The sequence below is a fragment of the Artibeus jamaicensis genome, unplaced genomic scaffold (assembly GCF_021234435.1).
Source record: "Artibeus jamaicensis isolate MK-2021 breed Jamaican fruit bat unplaced genomic scaffold, CSHL_Jam_final contig_1085, whole genome shotgun sequence".
Classification (NCBI taxonomy): Eukaryota; Metazoa; Chordata; class Mammalia; order Chiroptera; family Phyllostomidae; genus Artibeus; species Artibeus jamaicensis.
The window spans coordinates 1363934-1384240 of record NW_026521214.1 but is presented as its reverse complement, the minus strand read 5'-3'; the positions used below and the strand labels follow the sequence as shown (position 1 = coordinate 1384240).

Sequence of the window (20307 nt, the reverse complement as noted above, 5' to 3'; positions counted from 1 at the left end):
ATGCTAAATGAAAGAGGTCAGACACGGAGGATGACACACCAGATGACATTATAGAAAAAGCAGAGCTATAGCAGCATAAAGTAGATTGGTCAGTGCAAGGAGCCAAGAGGGAGGGGATTGACCACAAAGGGCACCCTTTTGGGTTGCTAGAAAGGGAGAACTTTTGGGGGTGTTAAAATATTTTATATCTTGATTGTGGTAGTTAATTACATGGTATAAATGATACATGTCTAAGTTGTATGAATTTGTCAAAACTCATAAAATTATATGCTGAAAATGGGTGAATTCTGTACATAAATTATGTGTCAGTAAAGTTTTAAAAAGAAACAAGCGGGATCGATATGGCTACCACCGTATTATCATACCCTAAACTTTAGGGGAGATAGGTGTGGCTTTTTAAAACAAATTTTTAAAATATTTTATTTATTTTTAGGGAGATGGGAAGGTAGGGAGAAAGAGAGGTATAGATACTTCATTGTGTGGTTTCCTCTCTGATGCCCCGAACTGGGGATGTGGCCCACAACTCAGGCATGTGCCCCGATCGGGAATCGAACCTTTTGGCTCACAAAGCAGCAAGCACTCAGTCCACTGAGCCACACCAGCCAAGGCAGGTGTTTGTTTTTTCAACAGTGAAAATACAAAATGAAAATTAATGAGATTTATATTTTTTTAATTACAGAGACACAGCTAAGTTCCCCTGAAACTTTTGACCTTGAAAGAGAAGTTTCTCCAGGTAGCAGAGAGTCCCTGGATGAAGTAAGAATAATAATGGCAGATAAGGAGGTGAATATTCTCTCTAATTTTTCTCAGTGTTTTCTCTATATTGGTAGTCCTCTGTCTGATGTCACACTGACCTTGACTGAAAAGGTTTAGATGATGGGGTACTATCTTTTGGGACACTTACCTCAGAGAGGATTCTTACAGTTAAGTTCAGCATTGTTTCTAAAATTAACATAGTGTTTCATGAGTACTTTAATACGCTTTATTATTTCTATTACAGATGGGGAATTTGAGGCTTAAGATGTTTAAGTAATTCAAATTCAAACTGCTGGTAATGGTAGAGTTAGAATTTAAACATAGATTTGCCTCTAAATTTGGGGTATTTTTATTATATACCGATAAGTAATAGAGATGAATAGTCTTGGAAATAGTCACTGTATTTACAAGGTCTGTTCAGAAGATATCCAGCCACGTAATATGAAAAATAGAGACATTTACTAAAGAAGACACAAGAGACATTGTACATAGGACAGTGACACCACATTCCCCTTCAAAGTAAGCATCTTGGAGCCTCACACAGTTCTCCCAATCTCCATCAGCTGCCCTGTTATATTTTCCTGAATCTCATCGATCGTCTGATCTCTTTTGTTTCACAAGTGATTTTTAGTTTTTGGAAAATCCAGAAGTTGCAGGGTGCCAAGTCTGGGCTGTAGTGGGGCTGAGTCATCTGGGTGATTTGATGTTTTGCTGAAAAACTCTGCATGAGACATGATGCATGAGCAGGCATGTTGTCATGATAAAGCTGCCAATCACCAGTTGCCCATAGCTGCCGCCTTCTGAATCACCCAATAGTTTCCACAGGGGAACATTTAAACTTAATGCAAAATTTGTTGCACATTCATTGCTCTACTCACTTAGTCATTTTGAATGCAACAGCTGCACAGTACACATGCTCACTCAACGCCTTCTACCGCCCCCACTGACTCAAAAGGTGATAATCATCATTGCTCACACATGTGCATTCCAGTCCACTCTCCTTGGCTGCCAGATTACATCGACATTGCACAAATCGTTTTTGTTATATTAACAATGGCTGCACTTTTTTTGGACAGGCCTAACATATTATGAGATAACTAACTTTCAGCCCTAATTTTTAGGTGTGTTCAGAAATGCAAAGTCAGAACAGCAGTGTGATAAAATAAGCAAGTCTCTATTTGTAGTATGACCTTTCCTAATGTCACATATCTGGCTTTAATTGTAAACCTGATGCTACAAGTTTATACTTTTAAAATTTTTTAAATTAATTTTTTAGTTACAGTTGGCATACAGTATTATATTAGTTTCAGGTGTACACCCAAATGATTAGACATTTATATAACTTACTGTGTGAGTCAGGGTTTCATACATAGCAGTGCAGCTCCCTCACTGCCATCTATTGAAAGTTTGTAAAAAAGAAAAAAAGAATAGGAAAAAAAAACCTTACTTAGTGATCATCCTGATAAGTCTAGTACCCATCTGACACCATACATAGCTATTAGAGCAGGGGTGTCAAACTCATTTTCCCCTGGGGTCATGTCAGCCTCCTGGTTGCCTTCAAAGGGCCGAATGTGATTTTAGGACTGTATACATGTAACTACTCCCAAACAGTTAAGTGAGAGCTGGGTGCAGGGTAGAAACAAGGTGCTGGGTGGGATAAAACGAGGCAGAGGGCCGCATCTGGCCCATGGGCCTTGTGTTTGCCACCTGTGATTTAGAATACTGTTGACCATATTTCCTGTGCTGCACTTTACATCCCCATGACTATTCTGTAACTACCAATTTGTACTTCTTAATTGCTTCGCCTTTTTCATCCATCCCTCTAACCCTCCTCCCCATCTGGCAACCATCAAAACATTCTCTCTATGAGTCTGTTTCTGTTCTGCTTGTTCATTTATTTTGTTTTGTTTTTTAGATTCATTTGTTGATAGATATGTATTTATTGCCATTTTATCGTTCATATTTTAAATCTTTTTCTTCTTAAAGAAAACCCTTTAACATTTCATGTAATACTGGTTTGGTGGTAATGAACTTCTCTAGTTTTTTTCTTGTCTGGGAAGCACTTTATTTGCCCTTCCATTTTAAATGGTAGCTTTGCTGGGTAGAGTAATGTTGGTTGTAGGTCCTTGCTTTTCATCACTTTAAATATTTCTTGCCAGTTTCTATCTAGTGTGCAAAGTTTCTGTTGAGAAATCAGCTGATGATTTATGGGAGCTCTCTTGTAGGTAGGTAACTGTCTTTCTCTTGCTGCTTTTAAGATTCTCTCTTTAACCTTTAGCATTTTAATTATAATATATCTTGGTGTGGGCCTCTTTGGGTTCATCATGTTTGGGACTCTGGTCTACTTCCTTCACTAGGTTAGGTAGGGAAGTTTTCTGTCATTTTTTCAAACAGGTTTTCAATTCCTTGCTCTCTCTCTCCTTCTGACACCCCCATGATGTGAATGTTGGAATGCTTGAAGTTGTCCCAGAGGCTCCTTACACTATCCTCATTTGTTTGGATTTTTTTTCCTTTCTGATTAGGTATTTCTTGTTTCCTAATATCCCAAATCACTGATTTGATTCTCAGCTTCATCTACTCAACTGATGTTGATTTCCTGTAAATTAGTCTTCATTTCAGTTTGTGTATTCTTCATTTCTGATTGGTTCTTGTTTATGGTTTCCATGCTCTTTTTTATGCTGTTGAAGTTTTCTCTTAAGTTCAACTACTCTTCCCCTCAGTTCTTTGAGCATGCTTATAGCTGGTGTTTTGAACTCTGCATCTAGAAGATGCTTGTCTCTGTTTTGTTTAGTTCTTTTTCTAGAGTTTTGTTCTTTTCTTTTCATTTTAGACATGTTTGTCTCATTTTAGCAGCCTCCCTGCATTTCTTTCTATGTATTAGGTAGAGCTGCTCTGTCTCCCAGGCTTGGCAGAGTGGCCTGATGTAGTAGGTATCCTGTAGAGTTCGGTGACAGTGGCACAGCCTTCCCTGATCACTGAAGCTAGGCACTCCAATTGCAAGCTCCCTTCTCCCCACCGCCATGTAGGCTGTGTACAGCCTCCTGTTGTAGTTGAGCCTTGATTGCAGGTCACCTGTCAATGAGAGGGATTTACTCCCAAGCCAGTCCCCTGCAAGGACGGGCTGCAACCACTGTTGGAGGATCAGCTGGGCAGGGGCCCACCCCACAAAGCAGGACTTACTTCTGCAGTGCTCTGGTGCCCACTGAATCTGCCCCCTGAGTGTGTTGATGTGGAGATTGTTGGGCAGTGTTTCGATGTGGTCTGAAGCTGTCTATCTGGTGTGTTGACTCTGGGGCCTCCAGGGAGGTGCAGCCAAGGTCATCCACTCCCGGTATTTTGCCAAGGACCACTCAGCTTGAGCTACAAAACATCTGTAGATGCCTGCTACTTGTGCTGGGCTTGAAGGTGCCCAGGAGAGGCTAAGCTGCACATCATGGTCGGCTGCTGCTAATGCTGGGCCTGGGACCACTTAGCAAGAGGTATGGGACTCTCTGAGGCCAGATGCTGCTTGTTTGAGAGATTTTAGGAAAGTCTGAAGTGTGAGCCAACACAGGCCATTTGTATGTAAAAGACACTGGAAAACAGCTTGGGTGGGCCCACAAGTTGGGTGGCAGAATCTTAGGGAATCACCAGGGTGGGGCAAACAGTGATAGCCAGGTTGGTGGAAACCCAGATATGGTGTCCACCTGCCAGGTCTGTGGTGAGGATTCTCAGAATAGAAACAGGGGCCTCTATAAACACTTCTGTCTGGAAGAAAGTTGTCCCTCAGCCCCTGCCCTGATGCTTGACATTTCGGTTTTTTTCTGTATGTCCTTGTGCTTTTTGAGCTGCTATCCCAGTGCTGGAGCTCAGAGGGAGTGAGTCAAAATAAGTCTGTATGCCAGCCCTTTAAGAGGAACTGCCTGGGATTCCAGAGCCCTCTGTCTCTCAGCCTCAATTCCCACTGATTTTTACAACCAGAAGTTTGGGGGAATTCTCTTCTCAGCACTGGAACCTTGGGCTTGGGGCCTGGTGTGGGGCTGGGGCCCCTCGCTCCTCAAGTGAGACATCCACAGCTGAGATAGCCCTCCTGATTTTTATCTGCCACGTGTAGGTGTGGGAGCGGCCTGTTCTGCATCTCCACTCTTCCTACCTGTCTTGATGTGGTTTATTTTTTATTTTTTATTTTTTTAAGTAGACAGTGGAAGGGAGGGAGAAAGAGAGGGAGAGAAATCAGTGTGTGGTTGCCTCTCATGCACCCTCTACTGGGGGCCTGGCCTGTAACTCAGGCAGGTGCCCTGACTGGGAATCAAACCAACAACCCTGTGGTTTGTAGGCCAGTGCTCAATCCATTGAGCTACATCAGCCATGGCGACGTGGCTTCTTTTTTAAATCGCTAGTTGTAGGACTTCTGTTCAGCTAGATTTCAGTTGGTTTTGAATGATGCTTATTCTTTAATTTAGTTGTAATTTCAGTATATTGTGGGCAGAGGTAAGTACCATGTTTTCCTATACTACCATCTTGATCGGAAGTCCAAATTCATGCTTTTGTTGAAAATTCTCAATGTTTATTTTTCATATTTGAGTCTGATAAAACATTTAATTACAAGATAATACTTTTTAAAAAGATTTTATTTATTTATTTTTAGAGAGGGTGGGGGAAAGAAACATCTACTGGTTGCCTCTTGTGTGTCCCCAATTAGGGACCTGGCCCACAACCCAGGCATGTACCCTGACCGGGAGTCAAACCAACAGCCTTTTGGTTCACAGTCTGATGCTCAATCCACTGAGCCACACCATCCAGGGCAAGAATTTTTTTTCTAAAAGAACTTAAAGTCTTTAAAATCTATTGTGAAAACAGCCTGAGAATTAAACTAATATTTCTGTGGAAATAAAGGTTTGGGTTACATTTGTTTATACTCTTTTATTCTGAGGACCTTAAAAGGGATTCATTCTCTTATTCCTTTTTATATTCTGGGTTTTTTAAAAAACAGTTTTTACAGTTGAAGTTAGAACCCCTCCCTATTTTCTGCACTGCAGGTAACTGGGTAGAAATGCTGCTTTCATGAATCATGCATATTGCTTGGTTCCCTGGAATCTGATCTGTCACAACTGACAGACCCAGATTCCCTGATGCCAGTGGTGACAGAAAAGACGATGACACTCCCTGCAGCACAGAGCAACTTGAGGACAGAGCCTGCGAGAGAATGTCAGAATGGCCGCAGGTTCTTTTCCTAATGAGGGACCAAAACCTTCTAAACAGAGAGAGAGGGAACAGAGTGTTATTAACACAGTCATCTCAATGTGTATAAGAAGCTCTTCGAGCCTTTGGTTCTTCGGGCCCGGTTTTTACCCATGCACGACTGCAAAGGAGACTGTTCTTTGTTTGGGGTAAAGGGCATTAACACTCACTAGGATTTACAGTACATACGCCTGCAGCACTGCACGCACATCAAATGGAATCGTATGGTCTTTCTCACATTGAATGTCCTCCTTTTGGATTGCTGTTTGCTGATATCCGTGGATGTCTGTAGTCTTAGAAGTTTTCATTAAAAGAAATTGGAGATACTGCAGTGTTTAAGTCGTTGAGTAATCACTTCCTAGTTATATAAGTCACTAATTAGAAAGATAGAATTTGTACATTTTATGTACACAAAGATAGTATAATGGGTATGTACTCTTGTCCTTGGGATCTCTGTATAGGATCATTTGTCCTGGAATTTCTTGTTTATTGGTAAGTAGTATGGTATAGTGCAAGTGTAGCTTGAGCATTGAAATTAGAAGATGTGACTTAGAATATCAGTCTCTCCACTTAACTTGGTGACCTTGTACAAATTTTTCATCCTCACCCAAGGACATTTTTTTCTTCACTGATTTTAGAGAGAGAGAAAGGGAGAGAGAAACATTGACTAGTTGCTTCTGATACATGCCCAGATCAAGGATTGAACCTGCAACTTAGATATGTGCCCTGACCAGGAATCAAACCCATAACCTTCTGGTGCAGGACAATGCTCCAGCAATCTGAGCCACACTGACCAGGGCTGCACAAATTACTTAATTAGTCATTTTAGTCATTTATTTAGCAGATATTTATAATTAGTATACTGAACCTAGTCATTGTTTTGGACTCATGAGACATAAAATTAAATAAGAAAAAAACCATTCATGTTTTCAAAGAGCCCTGCTAAGGGAGGAGACAGATATATAAACAGAAAATTATAATTATAATGTGGTCTGAGAAATACAATGATAGAGAGATGCTTGGGGCATTAGGGGAGTACCAAAGGGGAATACTTTTCCGAATTTCAGTTTCTCATATGTACAATGGAGATATCCACTGGGTTTTTCTGAGGATTAAATTAGATGAAGACTGTAGTAGAGATTTGGCAGAAGTATGCATGTGGAACTAGTTGTTATTTTACTGCTTCGTAATGTATTTGCAGTTGTTCAGTGATATTACCTTACTAATGGCAGCAAATTGCTCTACAGTATTTGGGTATTTGGAGTACCCGTGGGCAGAACTGTAATCCCTCTTGATATGATTTCCTGCAGTGGTCAGGTTCCTTTGGAAATAATGTTTTCTGAGTATCTTACCCTTAGGGGAGTTTCCCTTAGATGGAATCTCAGATTATCAGTTTTCAGAAGAGTTCATAGATGTTATTCAAAATCAAATAGCTGGTTTAGTCCATTGCTTTTTAAATATATTGTGTTAAGGGACCTGTGGTCAAAGGGAAAATAGCTAAATAGACGGCTTTCTCAGTCACCCAGCAGATGGTGGGGGAGGGGGAGTAGTTTGTAGGGTGCACTTTTATTTTCATGGGGTCCATTTCTTGAGGTGGAGTTTCTTTTGAGACCAGAAGGAAAGAGACATTTAAGAGGTCAAGATGTGGTGTCCAGCTGCCTTTCTTGAGAAATGGCTGTACATATTTTACATGCAGTGTAAGCCATCCTGCAGAGACTTAGTCCCTGAGTGCATGGTCCTGGTAAAAGTTGCTTTGCTTGTGGTTTTTTTCCTGAGGTTCCTCCATTATAGTTAATATTTAAATAGACCATTTAATGGTGTTGGGAAAACATTTTATTTTAATATAAAAACGTTCAGAAACCTTCTGAGTTGCCTATGAGTGTGTTTGGCAGTGCTTTTTGTCTTTACAATAAGACAATAATAGATTGCTCTCTCTTGAATACATTAATAGTTGAAGGTACATTTTCTGCATTTTACAGAGCTGGGCATGAGCACTGTGACATTCATGTTATACAGTTTTTCTGCACTTGGTGAACTTCAGAAGGCCAAGACACTAACTTTCAGTAATTCAAGACTACTTGCAAATTATTGGGTATATTTGATTTTCCCCCCCTCTGCTCAGATAGCCTTGCATGCACAAGATGACTTTTCATTGTAAAACTTATGAACAGAAGAAGCTGGATATGTAAGAAGCTCATTAACTAAGCTTGGAATAAATAACACCTAGAACTTCTAGACCCCACCTCCTATAGAAGGATAATAGAACCATATAGTCTCCCAATACCTGGCAGAGCCAGCTACCAGGAATAAAGTGGGAGGAGATGCCTTTTGCTTTTGCCACACCATGGTGGAGTGGAAATGAAGGGCTGATATCATACAGGCCTTAAGTCTAGATTGCCTACTTGCTAACTTTGTGATCAGTAGGTTACTTCGCCTTTCTACGCCTCAGTTTCCTTTTCTGTAATACTGGAGCTAGTGATACCTTGACTAGTTGGGTTGTTGAGAGGGATGGATACGGAACATGCTTGGCCAGGCCCGGTTTAGTGTAGGAACTCAGCCACTGTTAGTCCCTTCCTCATCTTTCTTTTTTGCCCTGTTCAGAGTATGTCTTTTTAAGTACGAAGCATGTGTGTTGAAAACAGCATTTTCTGGCATTTGTAGAAACTGTTTGACTTGGTATTTAGATGGCCTGTTTCCCTCTCTGCTGGGTCACTTTCACAAGCAGTAGATTTCAGGGATGTTCTAAACTTAAGAGACAAAAAACTATCCCCAAACCCAGTTTGCTTAGAGCTCAGATTATCCACTCATTGCAGTTTTGGTCCTGTTTTCTTGTAGCAGAAGATGGTCTATTTTTTCCCTGTAGTAAGGCGTAATGACAGCCCAGGTGCTCCTTGCTCTGAAATGGGAGCAGTGACTGTGCAGGACAGTTTCACGTTGATTGGATAGGACACGCTGTCCTTCCAAGCGAGTGTTGGGCAGTAGTGCTGCAGTGCTAACTCATACTGTTGAATATATCACTGCAGAGTTCTCTGTTTTGACCCGTAAAGGTAAAACAAAACTGCCTCTGAGAGACACCACAACTGTTGGAAAAATGATGACTGTGGAACAATGGGAGGAACAGGGGAGAGAAGGTGTAAGAGTGGCTTTGGCAGAATTGTCTTAATGACTTTTCTTTGAACTTCTTGAATATTTGGGTCTTGGTGGTATATCTGCTTTCAATCCAACAGTCATAAATAAAACACAAGAGATGGTGTATCTCAACTGGTGTAAGCTGAGACCTAGATTCTTAAATTCTAGTCCTGCTTTTGCTTAGAGCTCTTTTGTTTTCTAACTCCTTATATATGTCTCAAGTCAAGTACAACATCGCAGTCCTTTTGTGAGGTTGGGAGAGTGTCTTTAAGGTGCTGTTGCTGTGTAGACTATAGGAACACTGCAGGCACAGTGTACTGACTCCGGGAGGACAGGGACCTGCAGCGGGACAGAGGGATGTCTGTGGTGTTTGGAGCTCTTCCACTTCCTTGTCCTGTAACTGTGGGCAGGTTGCTTTACTGTTTTGGACAACGCTTTTCTCATGTGTCAAAGGGGTATGTTAATACCTTTGTTAGACTGCTGTGAGTATCAAATGAATTTTACATGCAGAGTACTTAGCAAATAGTGGGCAGGCACCGAATATTAAGTGTGTCATTGTATGTCTCATCCTCAGTCCAGTCCTCATGCAAGCTGACTGGAGTTGTCTCTTGAATAGTAAATGAAGTATGGATAGAGTTTCTTATAGTTCTTTGGGGGGAAATTATTTTATAAAGTAAAGCTGTTAACAATTGCTGTTTGTCATGTTCTTCAGGTTGGTAACAGGGAAGATGCTGAGAAGGAAATACCTGTTTCTACCTTCCCATCCAGTACCAAGGTATCCTGCCCACTGTGTGACCAAGGCTTCCCACCCACGAAGATTGAGCGACATGCCATGTACTGCAATGGGCTGGTGGGGCAGGATACAGGTAAGGACTAACTGTGTGACGGTTTTGTAATTCTGTACAATACAGTACAGAAAAAAGAGACAATTCTTCAAAGTTATAATTTTTTTTGTTTATTTGTTTTCTATCTAATTAATTCTTTATTACTTTTCATGTTCTTTATTACTTTGGCAGGTATGTCATTTTGTAGTACATACCTGAGGAGAAGGGAAAGGGGAAATCTTTTATCTTTTAATGTTGCAGCTTCTTCTTTGCCATAGTTAGGCTGACATTCATGACAGTGCCATGGAATTTGCATTTCAACTTACGTGTTTAAATATTGAAACTTGTATGGAACTTCAGGAACTAAGTTCTAGAGTTGCCCATTTTCAATTAAAAATAAGTCCCTTGTCCTCAGTGGATTGAGTGCCGGCCTTTGAGCCAAAGAGTCGCTGCTGGTTTGATTCCCAGTCGGGGGACAGGCCTGGGTTGTGGGCCCAATAGGGGGCGTGTGAGAGGCAGCTGCACATTGATGTTTCTTCCTCTCTTTCTACCTCCCTTCCCCTCTTTCAAAAAATAAAGATCTTTAAAGAAAGTACTTTGTAGGTTTCTGTGTGTGTGTGCAAGTAAATTCTACCTGAAGTCAGCAGTTGCCAAACATTTCTAATCCCCATTCGTGTCCTACATGTTTTTGCTGCATTGCCCTGAAGCTGTTGCTTGTCTCTTGAAGAGTGCACCAAAACTCCAGTGTGAGTAAGGGAGGGGCCCTTGAAGTTCCACCGCAGCCTTGCTTTTCTGTCTGCGACTTTGAATTCTATGCGTAATACTATCAGTATTCTGTGGTCCACGGTTTTCTGTGGTCTGACATGCAGAATGTAACTGTACTTGAGATGATGGGTGGTAGTGCGGTGTGTTCCTCAGTGCTGCTTGAGTGCCATAAGATAGAGGCATTTAATCTGAAACGGTGAGCTAGTTTAGAAGTTCAGATTTCTGGGAAAGAAAGATATGTTATTTAATTTTCCTGAAGCAATACACTTGTTATTTCTTAAATAAGGAAGATATAAAAATGTATAATTTAAATAAATTTGTTGACTTTTTTCCTGATTGAAAAGTAGTACATGTCCACTGTAGTGATAATAATAATAATGGCTTACATTTAGAGTCAGGTTCTATCTATATAAGTGGGACCATGCCATGTATATATTATTGTGCAACTTGTCTTTTTTATATAACAGTGAATTAGATCTTTCCATGTGCAGGTAACTTTTACATAGTTGAGGTCTATGTGTAAAGTTTTGTATTTTGCTTTCTCTTCTAATAGCATAAATTTCCTTCATGAGTAAAAGTTAGCTATAAAAGTATTTTTTTAAGATTTTATTATCTTTAGAGGGGAAGGAAGGAGAGAGGGAGAGAAACATCAATGTATGGTTGCCTCTCATGTGTCCCCTGCTGGGAACTGGCTTGCAACCCAGGCATGTGCCCTGACTGGGAATTGAACCGCGATCCTCTGGTTCGCAGGCCTGTGCTCAGTCCACTGAGCTACACCAGCCAGGGCAATATAAAAGTATTTTAATGCCTATGTAATATTTTGTAATTTGAATTGTCTCCATTTACTTAACTGTTGTGTATTTAGAATGCTTCAAATTGCCATGTACATGGCACTGAGCCTCTTATGCCTTAAGACGTTGCTATACTTTGGGGTTATTTCCCAAGGATGCATTCCTCATGTGGGTGCTGGTAAAAAAAGATGGGCTCTGGAGTCCCACCGTCTGAGATTGAGCCCCACCTCTGTCACTCACTAGAGTGTGTGACCTGTGCCAGTTTCCAGGCTTCCCTTTCATCTATCCAGTGATAGTCACAACCTTATTTGGTTTTTGTGAGGTTAAATGAGATATTTTCAGGAAAGTGGGTAGCATGGTACAGACCACATAGTAAGTACTTAAGAACTTTTAGCTGCTGTTACTACTCCCAGTAGTGAAATTACTTGGTCAAAGATTTTTGTCATAATTTTTAAGGATCTTATTTAATAGGATTGTAGTCTTTTGAATACAGTAAAAGGTGAAGACCTAAATCTGGTCATCAGCTTTTTTAAAATTCTCACTTGAGGATGTATTTATTGATTTTTAGAGAGAGAGAAGGGAGAGAGTTGAATTCACAACCTAGCTGTGTGCCCTGATTGGGAATTGAACCTGTAACCTTTTGGTATGTGAGATGATGCTGCAGTTAACTGAGCCGCCTGGCCAGGGCCATCAACGTCTTTTACGAGAAGAGCACTGAAGGACTGCGATTTTAGATGCAATATTAATTTGATGTAGTTCTAGTCTCACTTTTAGCAGAGAGTTCCAGTGACTGAAAGAATTCTGGGTTGGGCATCTGGTGACCAGAGAAGGAAGAGACTGTCCGTGTGCCTCACGAAACACGCTCCCCCAAGTGGTGTTACTCCTTGTCTGAGTCAACAGCCTGCTCAGCACTGAGGTCCAGAAATCAGTGAGTTTGAGAAGTTGGCTGCCCCTTGAGCTCTAGGAGTAGAAGACCTTCTTCTGGTCAGAGTTATTAGGTAAGGAGCTGTATAGAGCAGCCCCTACTGATACCTTCCAGACTGGGCTCGGGCAGTGTGTGCTCAAACAGGAAGCTATAGTATTTACTGTGGTCAGACATCTTTAAGCTATATATTTGCTTTTTAAAATTTATTTTTAAATTATATTTTATTGATTATGCTATTACAGTTGTCATAATTTTTCCCCCTTTATACCTCTCCACCCAGCACATACCACTCCCTCAGACAACCCCCCCCCCACCATTATTCATGCTCATGGGTCATGTTTATAAGTTCTTTGGCTACTCCATTTCCTATATTATATTTTACATCTCATGGCTATTCTCTGACTACCTATTTGTACCTCTTAATCTCCTCACATCTTCATCCTTTTCCCCTACACTTCCCTCCCACCTGGCAACCATCAAAATGCTCTTGTGTATCCATGATTCTGGCTCTGTTCTTCTTGTTTGCTAAGTTTGCTTTTTAGATTCAATTGTTTTTTTTTTTACGATTTTATTTATTTCTTTTTAGAGAGAGGGAAAATGAAGGCGAAAGAGAGAGAAATATTAATGTGTGGTTGCCTCTCACATGCACCCCACTGGGGATCTGGGCCGCAACCCAGGCATGTGCCCTGACTGAGAATCGAAGCAGCGACCCTTTGGTTTGTAGGCATGCACTCAATCCACTGAGCTGCACCAGCCAGGGCAAGATTCAATTGTCGATAGAGATGTATTTTTTCCCAATTTCAATGTTCTTTTTCTTAAATAAGTTTCTTTAACCATTCATATAATAACGGTTTAGTGAGCCCTGGCTGGTGTAGCTCAGTGGATTGAGCGTGGGCCCGTGAACCAGAGGATCGCAGTTCAATTCTCAGTCTGGGCACATGCCTGGGTTGCAGGCCAGGTCCCAGCAGGGGACACACGACAGGCAACCGTACACTGATATTTCTCTCCCTCTCTCCTTCCCTTCCCCTCTAAAGATAAATAAAGAAAATCTTTTAAAAAAATAATGGTTTAGTGAGATGAACTCCTTTAGTTTTTTCTTGTCTGGGAAGCTTTTTATCTGCTGTTTGATTCTAAATGATAGCTTGGCTGGGTAGAGCGATCTTGGCTGTAGGTCCTTGATTCTAAATTATAGTTGGCTATAGGTCCTTGCTTTTCATAACTTGGAATACCATATTTTGCCATCTATAATGTTCACTTTTTGGCCCAAATTTTTTAGGGAAAGATAAGGGTGTATATTATACATGGGTTGTACTAATTCTGTATCTATATAAATGTTCTTAGTTATTTTATTTATGCTTATGCATTAAAACTACTACAACTCTAGAAAGTAATAACTATATCTGTATGCAAAATATCACCCTGGAATATGAAATTGATTTTGTTTCTAAATATAAATTAAAAAATTAAAATGAAAGGTTTTTTTTCCTGAAAGTTCGCACCAAGAACATGATGCCCATTATACACAGGAACGCATTACACCTATTGCAAAATATGGTATTTCTTGCCAATTCCTTCTAGCCTGCAAAGTTTCTTTAGAGAAATGAGCTGACAGTCTTAGGGGAAATCCCCTGTATGTAATTAACTACTTTTCTCTGGCTGCTTTTAAGATCCTCTCTTTATCTTTAACCTTTGGCATATTAATTATGATGTGTCTTGGAGTGGGCCTCTTGGCATCCATTTTGTTTGGGACTCTATGCTTCCTGTACTTGCATGTCTGTTTCCTTCACCAAATTAGGGAAGTTTTCTTTCATTGTTTTTTCAGATAGCTTTTCAATTTCTTGCTCTTTCTCTTCTCCTTCTGGCACCCCTATGATGCCAGTGTTGGAATGCTTGAGGTTGCCCCAGAGGCTGCTTATACTCTCCTTGTTTTTTAGGGTTCTTTTTTCTTCTTCTTGTTCTCATTGGTGTTTTTTTGCTTCATTATATTCCAAATCATTCATTTGATTCTTGGCTTCATCCACTCTACCGTCGTTTCCCTATAGATTGTTCTTTATTTCAATTAATGAATCCTTCATTTCTTACTGGATCTCTTTTATGCTGTTGAGGTCCTCACTAAATTCCTTGAGCACCCTTATAACCAGCATTTTGAACTCTGTATCTGATAGGTTGCTAATCTCCATTTTGATTAGCTCTTTTTCTGGAGTTTTGATCTTTCATTTGGGCTATGTTTTTTCTTTTTTTTTCCAGCTATATTTTATTTATTATTTCTCTTTTTAGCTCTTGGGCAGTGTGTTTTTAAAACCAAGGATGTGGTTTTTAGATTTTATTTTTATTATTTTTTAAAGATTTTATTTATTTTTATTTTTAAAAAATATTTTATTGATTATGCTATTACAGTTGTCCCATTTTCTCCCCTTCACTCCCCTCACTATTGGGAGTGAAGGAAGTTTCTTTCCCATCACTATTGGTTACTGTACATTTTTCTTCATTTCACTTAGTGTAGCCTTCATTTTTTCATCTAGTTTGCAACTGAATTCAACCAATTCTGTGAGCATCATGATCACCAGTGTATTGAACTGTGCATCTGATATCTTATTGCTTAGTTGTATTTTTTCTGGTGCTTTGATCTGTTCTTTCATTTGGGCCACTTTTTTTTTTTACCTTGATGCACCTGTTATGTGTGAGGGGTGGAGACTTTGGTGTTCACCTGGGTGGGGTAACCCATGTTGCTGCATTGTGACACTTTATGTGGGGAAGGAGTTTGAGAGGGAACAATGGCACTTGCTCCACTCTCTGCCAGCTCTCAGTCACTTCCCCCGCTTCCCACAAGCACATTGGGCCCTTCTGGTGCTGATTCCCGGGTGGGTTGGCTTGTTTATGTTCTAGGACCCCAAGGATCACTCCAACGAGCTTTCCTGTGAGGCTGGGAGTGTCTCCGCTGGTGCCTCAAGGTTTGAGGTTTTATTCCCCTGCGCTGGGGCCCTGGGTTGTGCTGCAACTCTGGGATGTATGGTCTGTTTTGGTCCCCAATTATTCCTCCCAGTTTATCTGCGTGCAAATGTGGTACCACCTACTCCATCAGCCACTTGCCAGTGGTGAGTTCTCTCTGCACGCCCATCTCTCCCACTCCCTACCAGTCTGGATGAGTGTGTCTTCTTTAACTCCTTGGTTGTTGGACTTCCATACAGTTCAATTTTCTATCATTTCTTTAGAGAAATTAGTTGCTTTTGTTTTTAAATAGTTGTTTTTCTTCTTTTGGTTGTGCAAGGAGGCACAGTGTGTCTACCTATGCCTCTATCTTGGCTGGAAGTCCTGGGCTATGTTTCTGTGTCTCCTCATTTTGGCACCCCCCCCCCCCGTGTTTGTTTCCATATATTAGGTATAGCTGCTTTGACTCCATGTCTTAGTAATGTGGCCTAATGTAGTAGGTGTCCTGTAGGGTCCAGTGGCACAGCCTCCCCTATCATCCAAGCTGGGTACTTGAGATATGCCTTTTGTGTGGGCTGAGTAAGCCCTCCTCTTGTAGTTGAGCCTTGGTTGCTGTTGGCAGGTCAATGGTAGGGATTTATCTAGGCCAGTCAGCTCTAAGGACTGGCTGTGACCACTGACCACCAACCTCCACCCTCTGTGGAGGATCAGCTGTGCAGGGGCAGGTGGTGATGCTCTGGTGTGGTCGATAGCTGTCCACTGTGTGCACAGGCCCTGGGGTTTCCCAGGTGGTGCAGGCCAAGGTCAGCCCCCACCTGTGTTTTGTTGGGAGCACCTACCTGAGCTATAAAGCAATTTGAGATGGCTGCTGCTTGTGCTGGGTCTGGAGGTTACTGAGTCCAGTTGTTGCTTGTTTGAGAGGATTTAGGAAGGTGTGAAGCAACTTCATATGGAGACCAGCCATTCATATGGAAAAGCAGCTTGGGTGGGCACCTGAAAGTTGGGTGGGGCAGCGCTTCTGGGGCTCTCCAAGGAGAATCAAATAGTGTTAGCCAGGTTGATAGAGTCTCAGATATGGCACCAGTCTACTGGCTCTGAGTGGGGAGGGTTTAGAAAAGGGACAATGTCCTCTGCTCACCTTGATGCCAGACACTTCATTTCCTCTCTTTATGCCACTTGGTGCCTTTTAAGTTGCTACATGGTGCTGGAGCCCAGTGGAAGTGAGTTTGAGTCCATGAGTCCATGTGTGGGTTCTTTAAGAGGAATTGCTTGGAGCTCCACAAGTTTCTTCCACTGACTAAATCCCCACTGGTTTTTGCATCCAGAAGTTGTGTGGACTTACGTTTCTGAAATCCTGGGCTTGGGGGCCTGGTGTGGGGCTGGGACTCTTCCCTCCCTCCCTCCCTCCCTCCCTCCCTCCCTCCTTCCCACATACCCCTCCTGAATTTTTATTCACCACACTTGGGTGAGGGACCAGCCCGTTCTGCATCTACACCCCTCCTAACTGTCTGGATGAGTATTTTTTTTTAATTCTGTAGTTATCAGACTTCATTCAACTCAAATTGTGATGATTCTGAGTTATTGTTGTTCTATATTTTAGTTGTAAATTTGATGTGGTTGTGCAAAGAGGCAAGCCATGTTTACCTATGCTGCCATCTTGACTGGAAGTCAATATTTGATTTTTTTAAATCCTTTTGTTCCTTAACTGAGGTGTGGTTTGGTAACTCTCAACCCCAAATATTTGCTGTTGAAATTGATTCGGCTTGTTTCTGAGTTTTCTCAAACCAAATGCAGATTTCTACCACAAAACCAGGTTGTTCTCAATGAACTTGAGAAGCTGACACCATCAGGTTTGGGCTAAGGAGAGTCAGTTTTGCATCACCATCCATTAAGGGAAAGCCTTTCAGGTTCTCTTTATTCCATTGGCTCAGAGGTCAGTCAGTGACCCTGTCTAACACTATCCAATGGGATTTGCACTGTGGTCTTGAGAGCTCTTTGGATATTATAGATGTGTGTTTTCTGATGTAACCGGAAGGTCTTAAATTTTTGGCACTGTTTCTTGTAGCTCTGATCCAAGTGTCTCAGATTACATCCAAAGATGTGTACTCTATCCTGAATGACAGTCACACTTTCTTTTTCATAAGGAAATTTGTTTTAAAAATTAGTTCAGACCTGGCTGGTGTGGCTCAGTGGATTGAGTACCAGCCTATGAACCAAAAGGTTGGTGGCTCAATTCCTGGTCAGGGCACATACCTGGGCTGCAGGCAGGGGCCCTGGTTGGGGGTGTGTGAGAGACAACCAGCTGATGTTTCTCTCCATGTTTTTCTGCCTCTTCCTCTCTCTGAAAATAAGTAAATAAAATCTTTAAAAATTAGTTTAGAAGTAAACTTCTTTCACCTCCAGCTTATCTACCTAAAATCAGAAACTTGATTCCTTTCTATCACCTACTGCCTTCCTACTTAACTTGAATTCATTTGGATACTTATGGAACACTTTTTTAACCGTCCTGGACTTTATGTGAGTTAGTAAAGAAGTTGAAGACAAGATTTATGCAGTTAAGGAGCTTCTCACTGGGGAGAGATGCATTAACCTAAGAAATTCATTACAGGGTGACACAAAATGAGTGTTTGTGTCCCCAAATGAATGTCCTTGACAGTAAGTGCAATAGGAAGAAGAGAAGCCGCAGTGAATAGTGAGGACGTCTCAGAGAGGGTGGGCTTAGCCTGCTCTGTAATGGCTGGATAGGTTTTCATAAACCCATAGGAAAGTAGAGGGCCCTGTGTCCTGTTACAGGGTAGATAGGATAGGAAGCAAGGGGAACAGCAGTAAACAACAGCTTTCTCTGCGTCTTCCTAGTAATGTTAGCTTGCTCACCTAAATTATCTTTTCTGATGCCATTTTAGCCCTGTGAGAGAATTTGGCGGAGGGAGTCCTCACTGGAACTGTCCCCCTCTGCTTACTCCTGCTTTCCTGAAGACAGAATTTGGGGCTGCAGGTGGGATGGCATTAGGAAAATTATGCAAAGTACCTACTAGTGTGCTTGGCATAGGCCCTCAGTAAGTTTCCTACCTGTTTGGTTTCACTACCAGCTTGCCTGCCCCTGTCATCCTTGCCAGGGGCAACAGTGATTGTTCTGGTTCCTGTCAGCTTGGTGTCTGGAGATAGAGCAGACCCTCAGCCTAATTTTGTTACCTTCTGTAAAAGGAAGCCTCTCTGACTGTGGAGTAACTAAAAGAGTTGCTCTCGAAGGTACATAACCTGGACTGGTAAACCATTAGCCCAATGCCTACGGGTATGGAATGAGAGAGAGACATCCCAGCGTTAAGTATCCAGCTTTTCCCTCCTTTCTGTTTTCCTTTGAATCTGATCCTAGACATGCTTGGTTTGGCTGTGTAAAAAAAAAAAAATAGTAATTAGAGTCATTTACATGAAGTGTCTACCATTTATGCCTAGTTACCGTGTAGCACAATAACAATTATGTATGTCATTAAATATGTGTCTGATTAACTTTGCTGTAAGTTTTATGTGATGATAATACTACACTCTGGTTAACTTGGCTCAGTCTGCTCACTATTGCTCAATGACATGGCTATCTATTCACACTATGGAAAAATTAGAGAGAGTGGCCTTTAAAAGCATTGTTTGAGAGGAGAGGATTTGGTAAATTAATCTAGACTAGGACAAAGGCAGGTTGCCTTTGCTTTCTGGAAAATGTCTTCAAGACTATTTTTATTTAAACACCTAAGAAGAATAAGGCTCTCCATTTATTCATTCAATAAATATTTATTAAGTACTTTTAAATAGCAGATACAGTAAACACAATATACAAGGTCTGTGTTCTCAAGGAGCTTATATTCTAGCAGTGGGATACTGACAGTAAACAGTATGTCAAGTATTTTGGAGAAAAAAAGAAAGCAGGGACAGGGCATTGAATAGAGAGTCTGAGGTTAGGAGTTAGCCATTTAAAAATTGGTGGTCAGGGAAGGTCCCTTGAGAAGGTGACATTTGAGCAAGAGACCTAAAAGAAGTGAGGGAATAAGCTAAGAGTTTTTCAGGGTGGAGAGGAGAGGATATTACAGGCAGATGGAACAGTAAGTGCAAAGACCCACAGGCGTGGTATGTATGAGAAATGACAAAAGCCAGTGTGGCTGGAGTGGAGTAACTGAAGGAGAGGTGAACAATGAGTCCAGACAGGTAATTGAGGAGGGGACAAGGGAATAGGGCTCTTAGGCCATAGTAAGGACTTCAGTTTTCACTCTGAGCAAAGGAGGAACTATTGGAGGGATTTGAGCAAAGAATGAATTAGTATCTGAGTGAAGAATCACTCTGGCTGCTGTGAATAGATTGTTGGGAGGGGGACAAGGGTAGAAGCTGGGAGAGCAGCCAGTGTTTTAGTTTCGGCAATATGATAGAGCGGGAGAAACATGGGCTGTCAACTAGGTGGAGCTGGAATGCTGTCAGCTGGGTGATATTTGAGAAACTACCTTACCTCTTTGAGGATCAGGTGCCTCGTTTGTACAGTTAGTCTGATGTCATCAGGATTGCCATGAGAATCAGAAACACTTCATAAAGTACATACATAGCACTGGGTCTAGCTTGTAATAGGTATACAGTAAATGGTAGCTGCTGTTATTATTGAATATTCTTGCCTTTGTAGTCTCGGTGAAGTCTGTGTTTTTGTGTGCTAATATGTAAAGGATAAGTAGTCAGCCAGGCAGAGTTAAGGGACAGATGAAAGACAGGGAAAGGCAGTCTGATAATCAAAGTGGTAAGAACCAGCCAGTGAGAAAGGTTGTAGGAGAGTTAGGGAAGCTGGAGGCATGAACTGTGCACACGTTGGGCCTGCATACAGGGCTGTGGCTTAGAGTCCGGGTGCTGCTGGGAGAGGTTTTCCTCTCCCCAGACCGCTCCTGGGAGAATAAGGGTGTGGAAGTGGTGAGGCTGAGCTAACAGAAAAGGACCTGAGGCC

The 20307-nt window shown here is 41.5% G+C and overlaps 1 protein-coding gene across 2 annotated transcripts in view; it reads left to right on the top strand.

Annotated features, from left to right (window-relative positions):
- The window catches only part of UIMC1 (ubiquitin interaction motif containing 1), a 111381-nt gene that overhangs the window by 54840 nt on the left and 36234 nt on the right, over positions 1-20307 (top strand). For both annotated transcript variants that reach the window (XM_053663466.1, XM_037164027.2), the window contains exons 8-9: positions 680-783; positions 9818-9971. In XM_053663466.1, coding sequence (XP_053519441.1) covers positions 680-783; positions 9818-9971 — 258 coding nt within the window. The remainder of the gene's footprint in view (positions 1-679; positions 784-9817; positions 9972-20307) is intronic.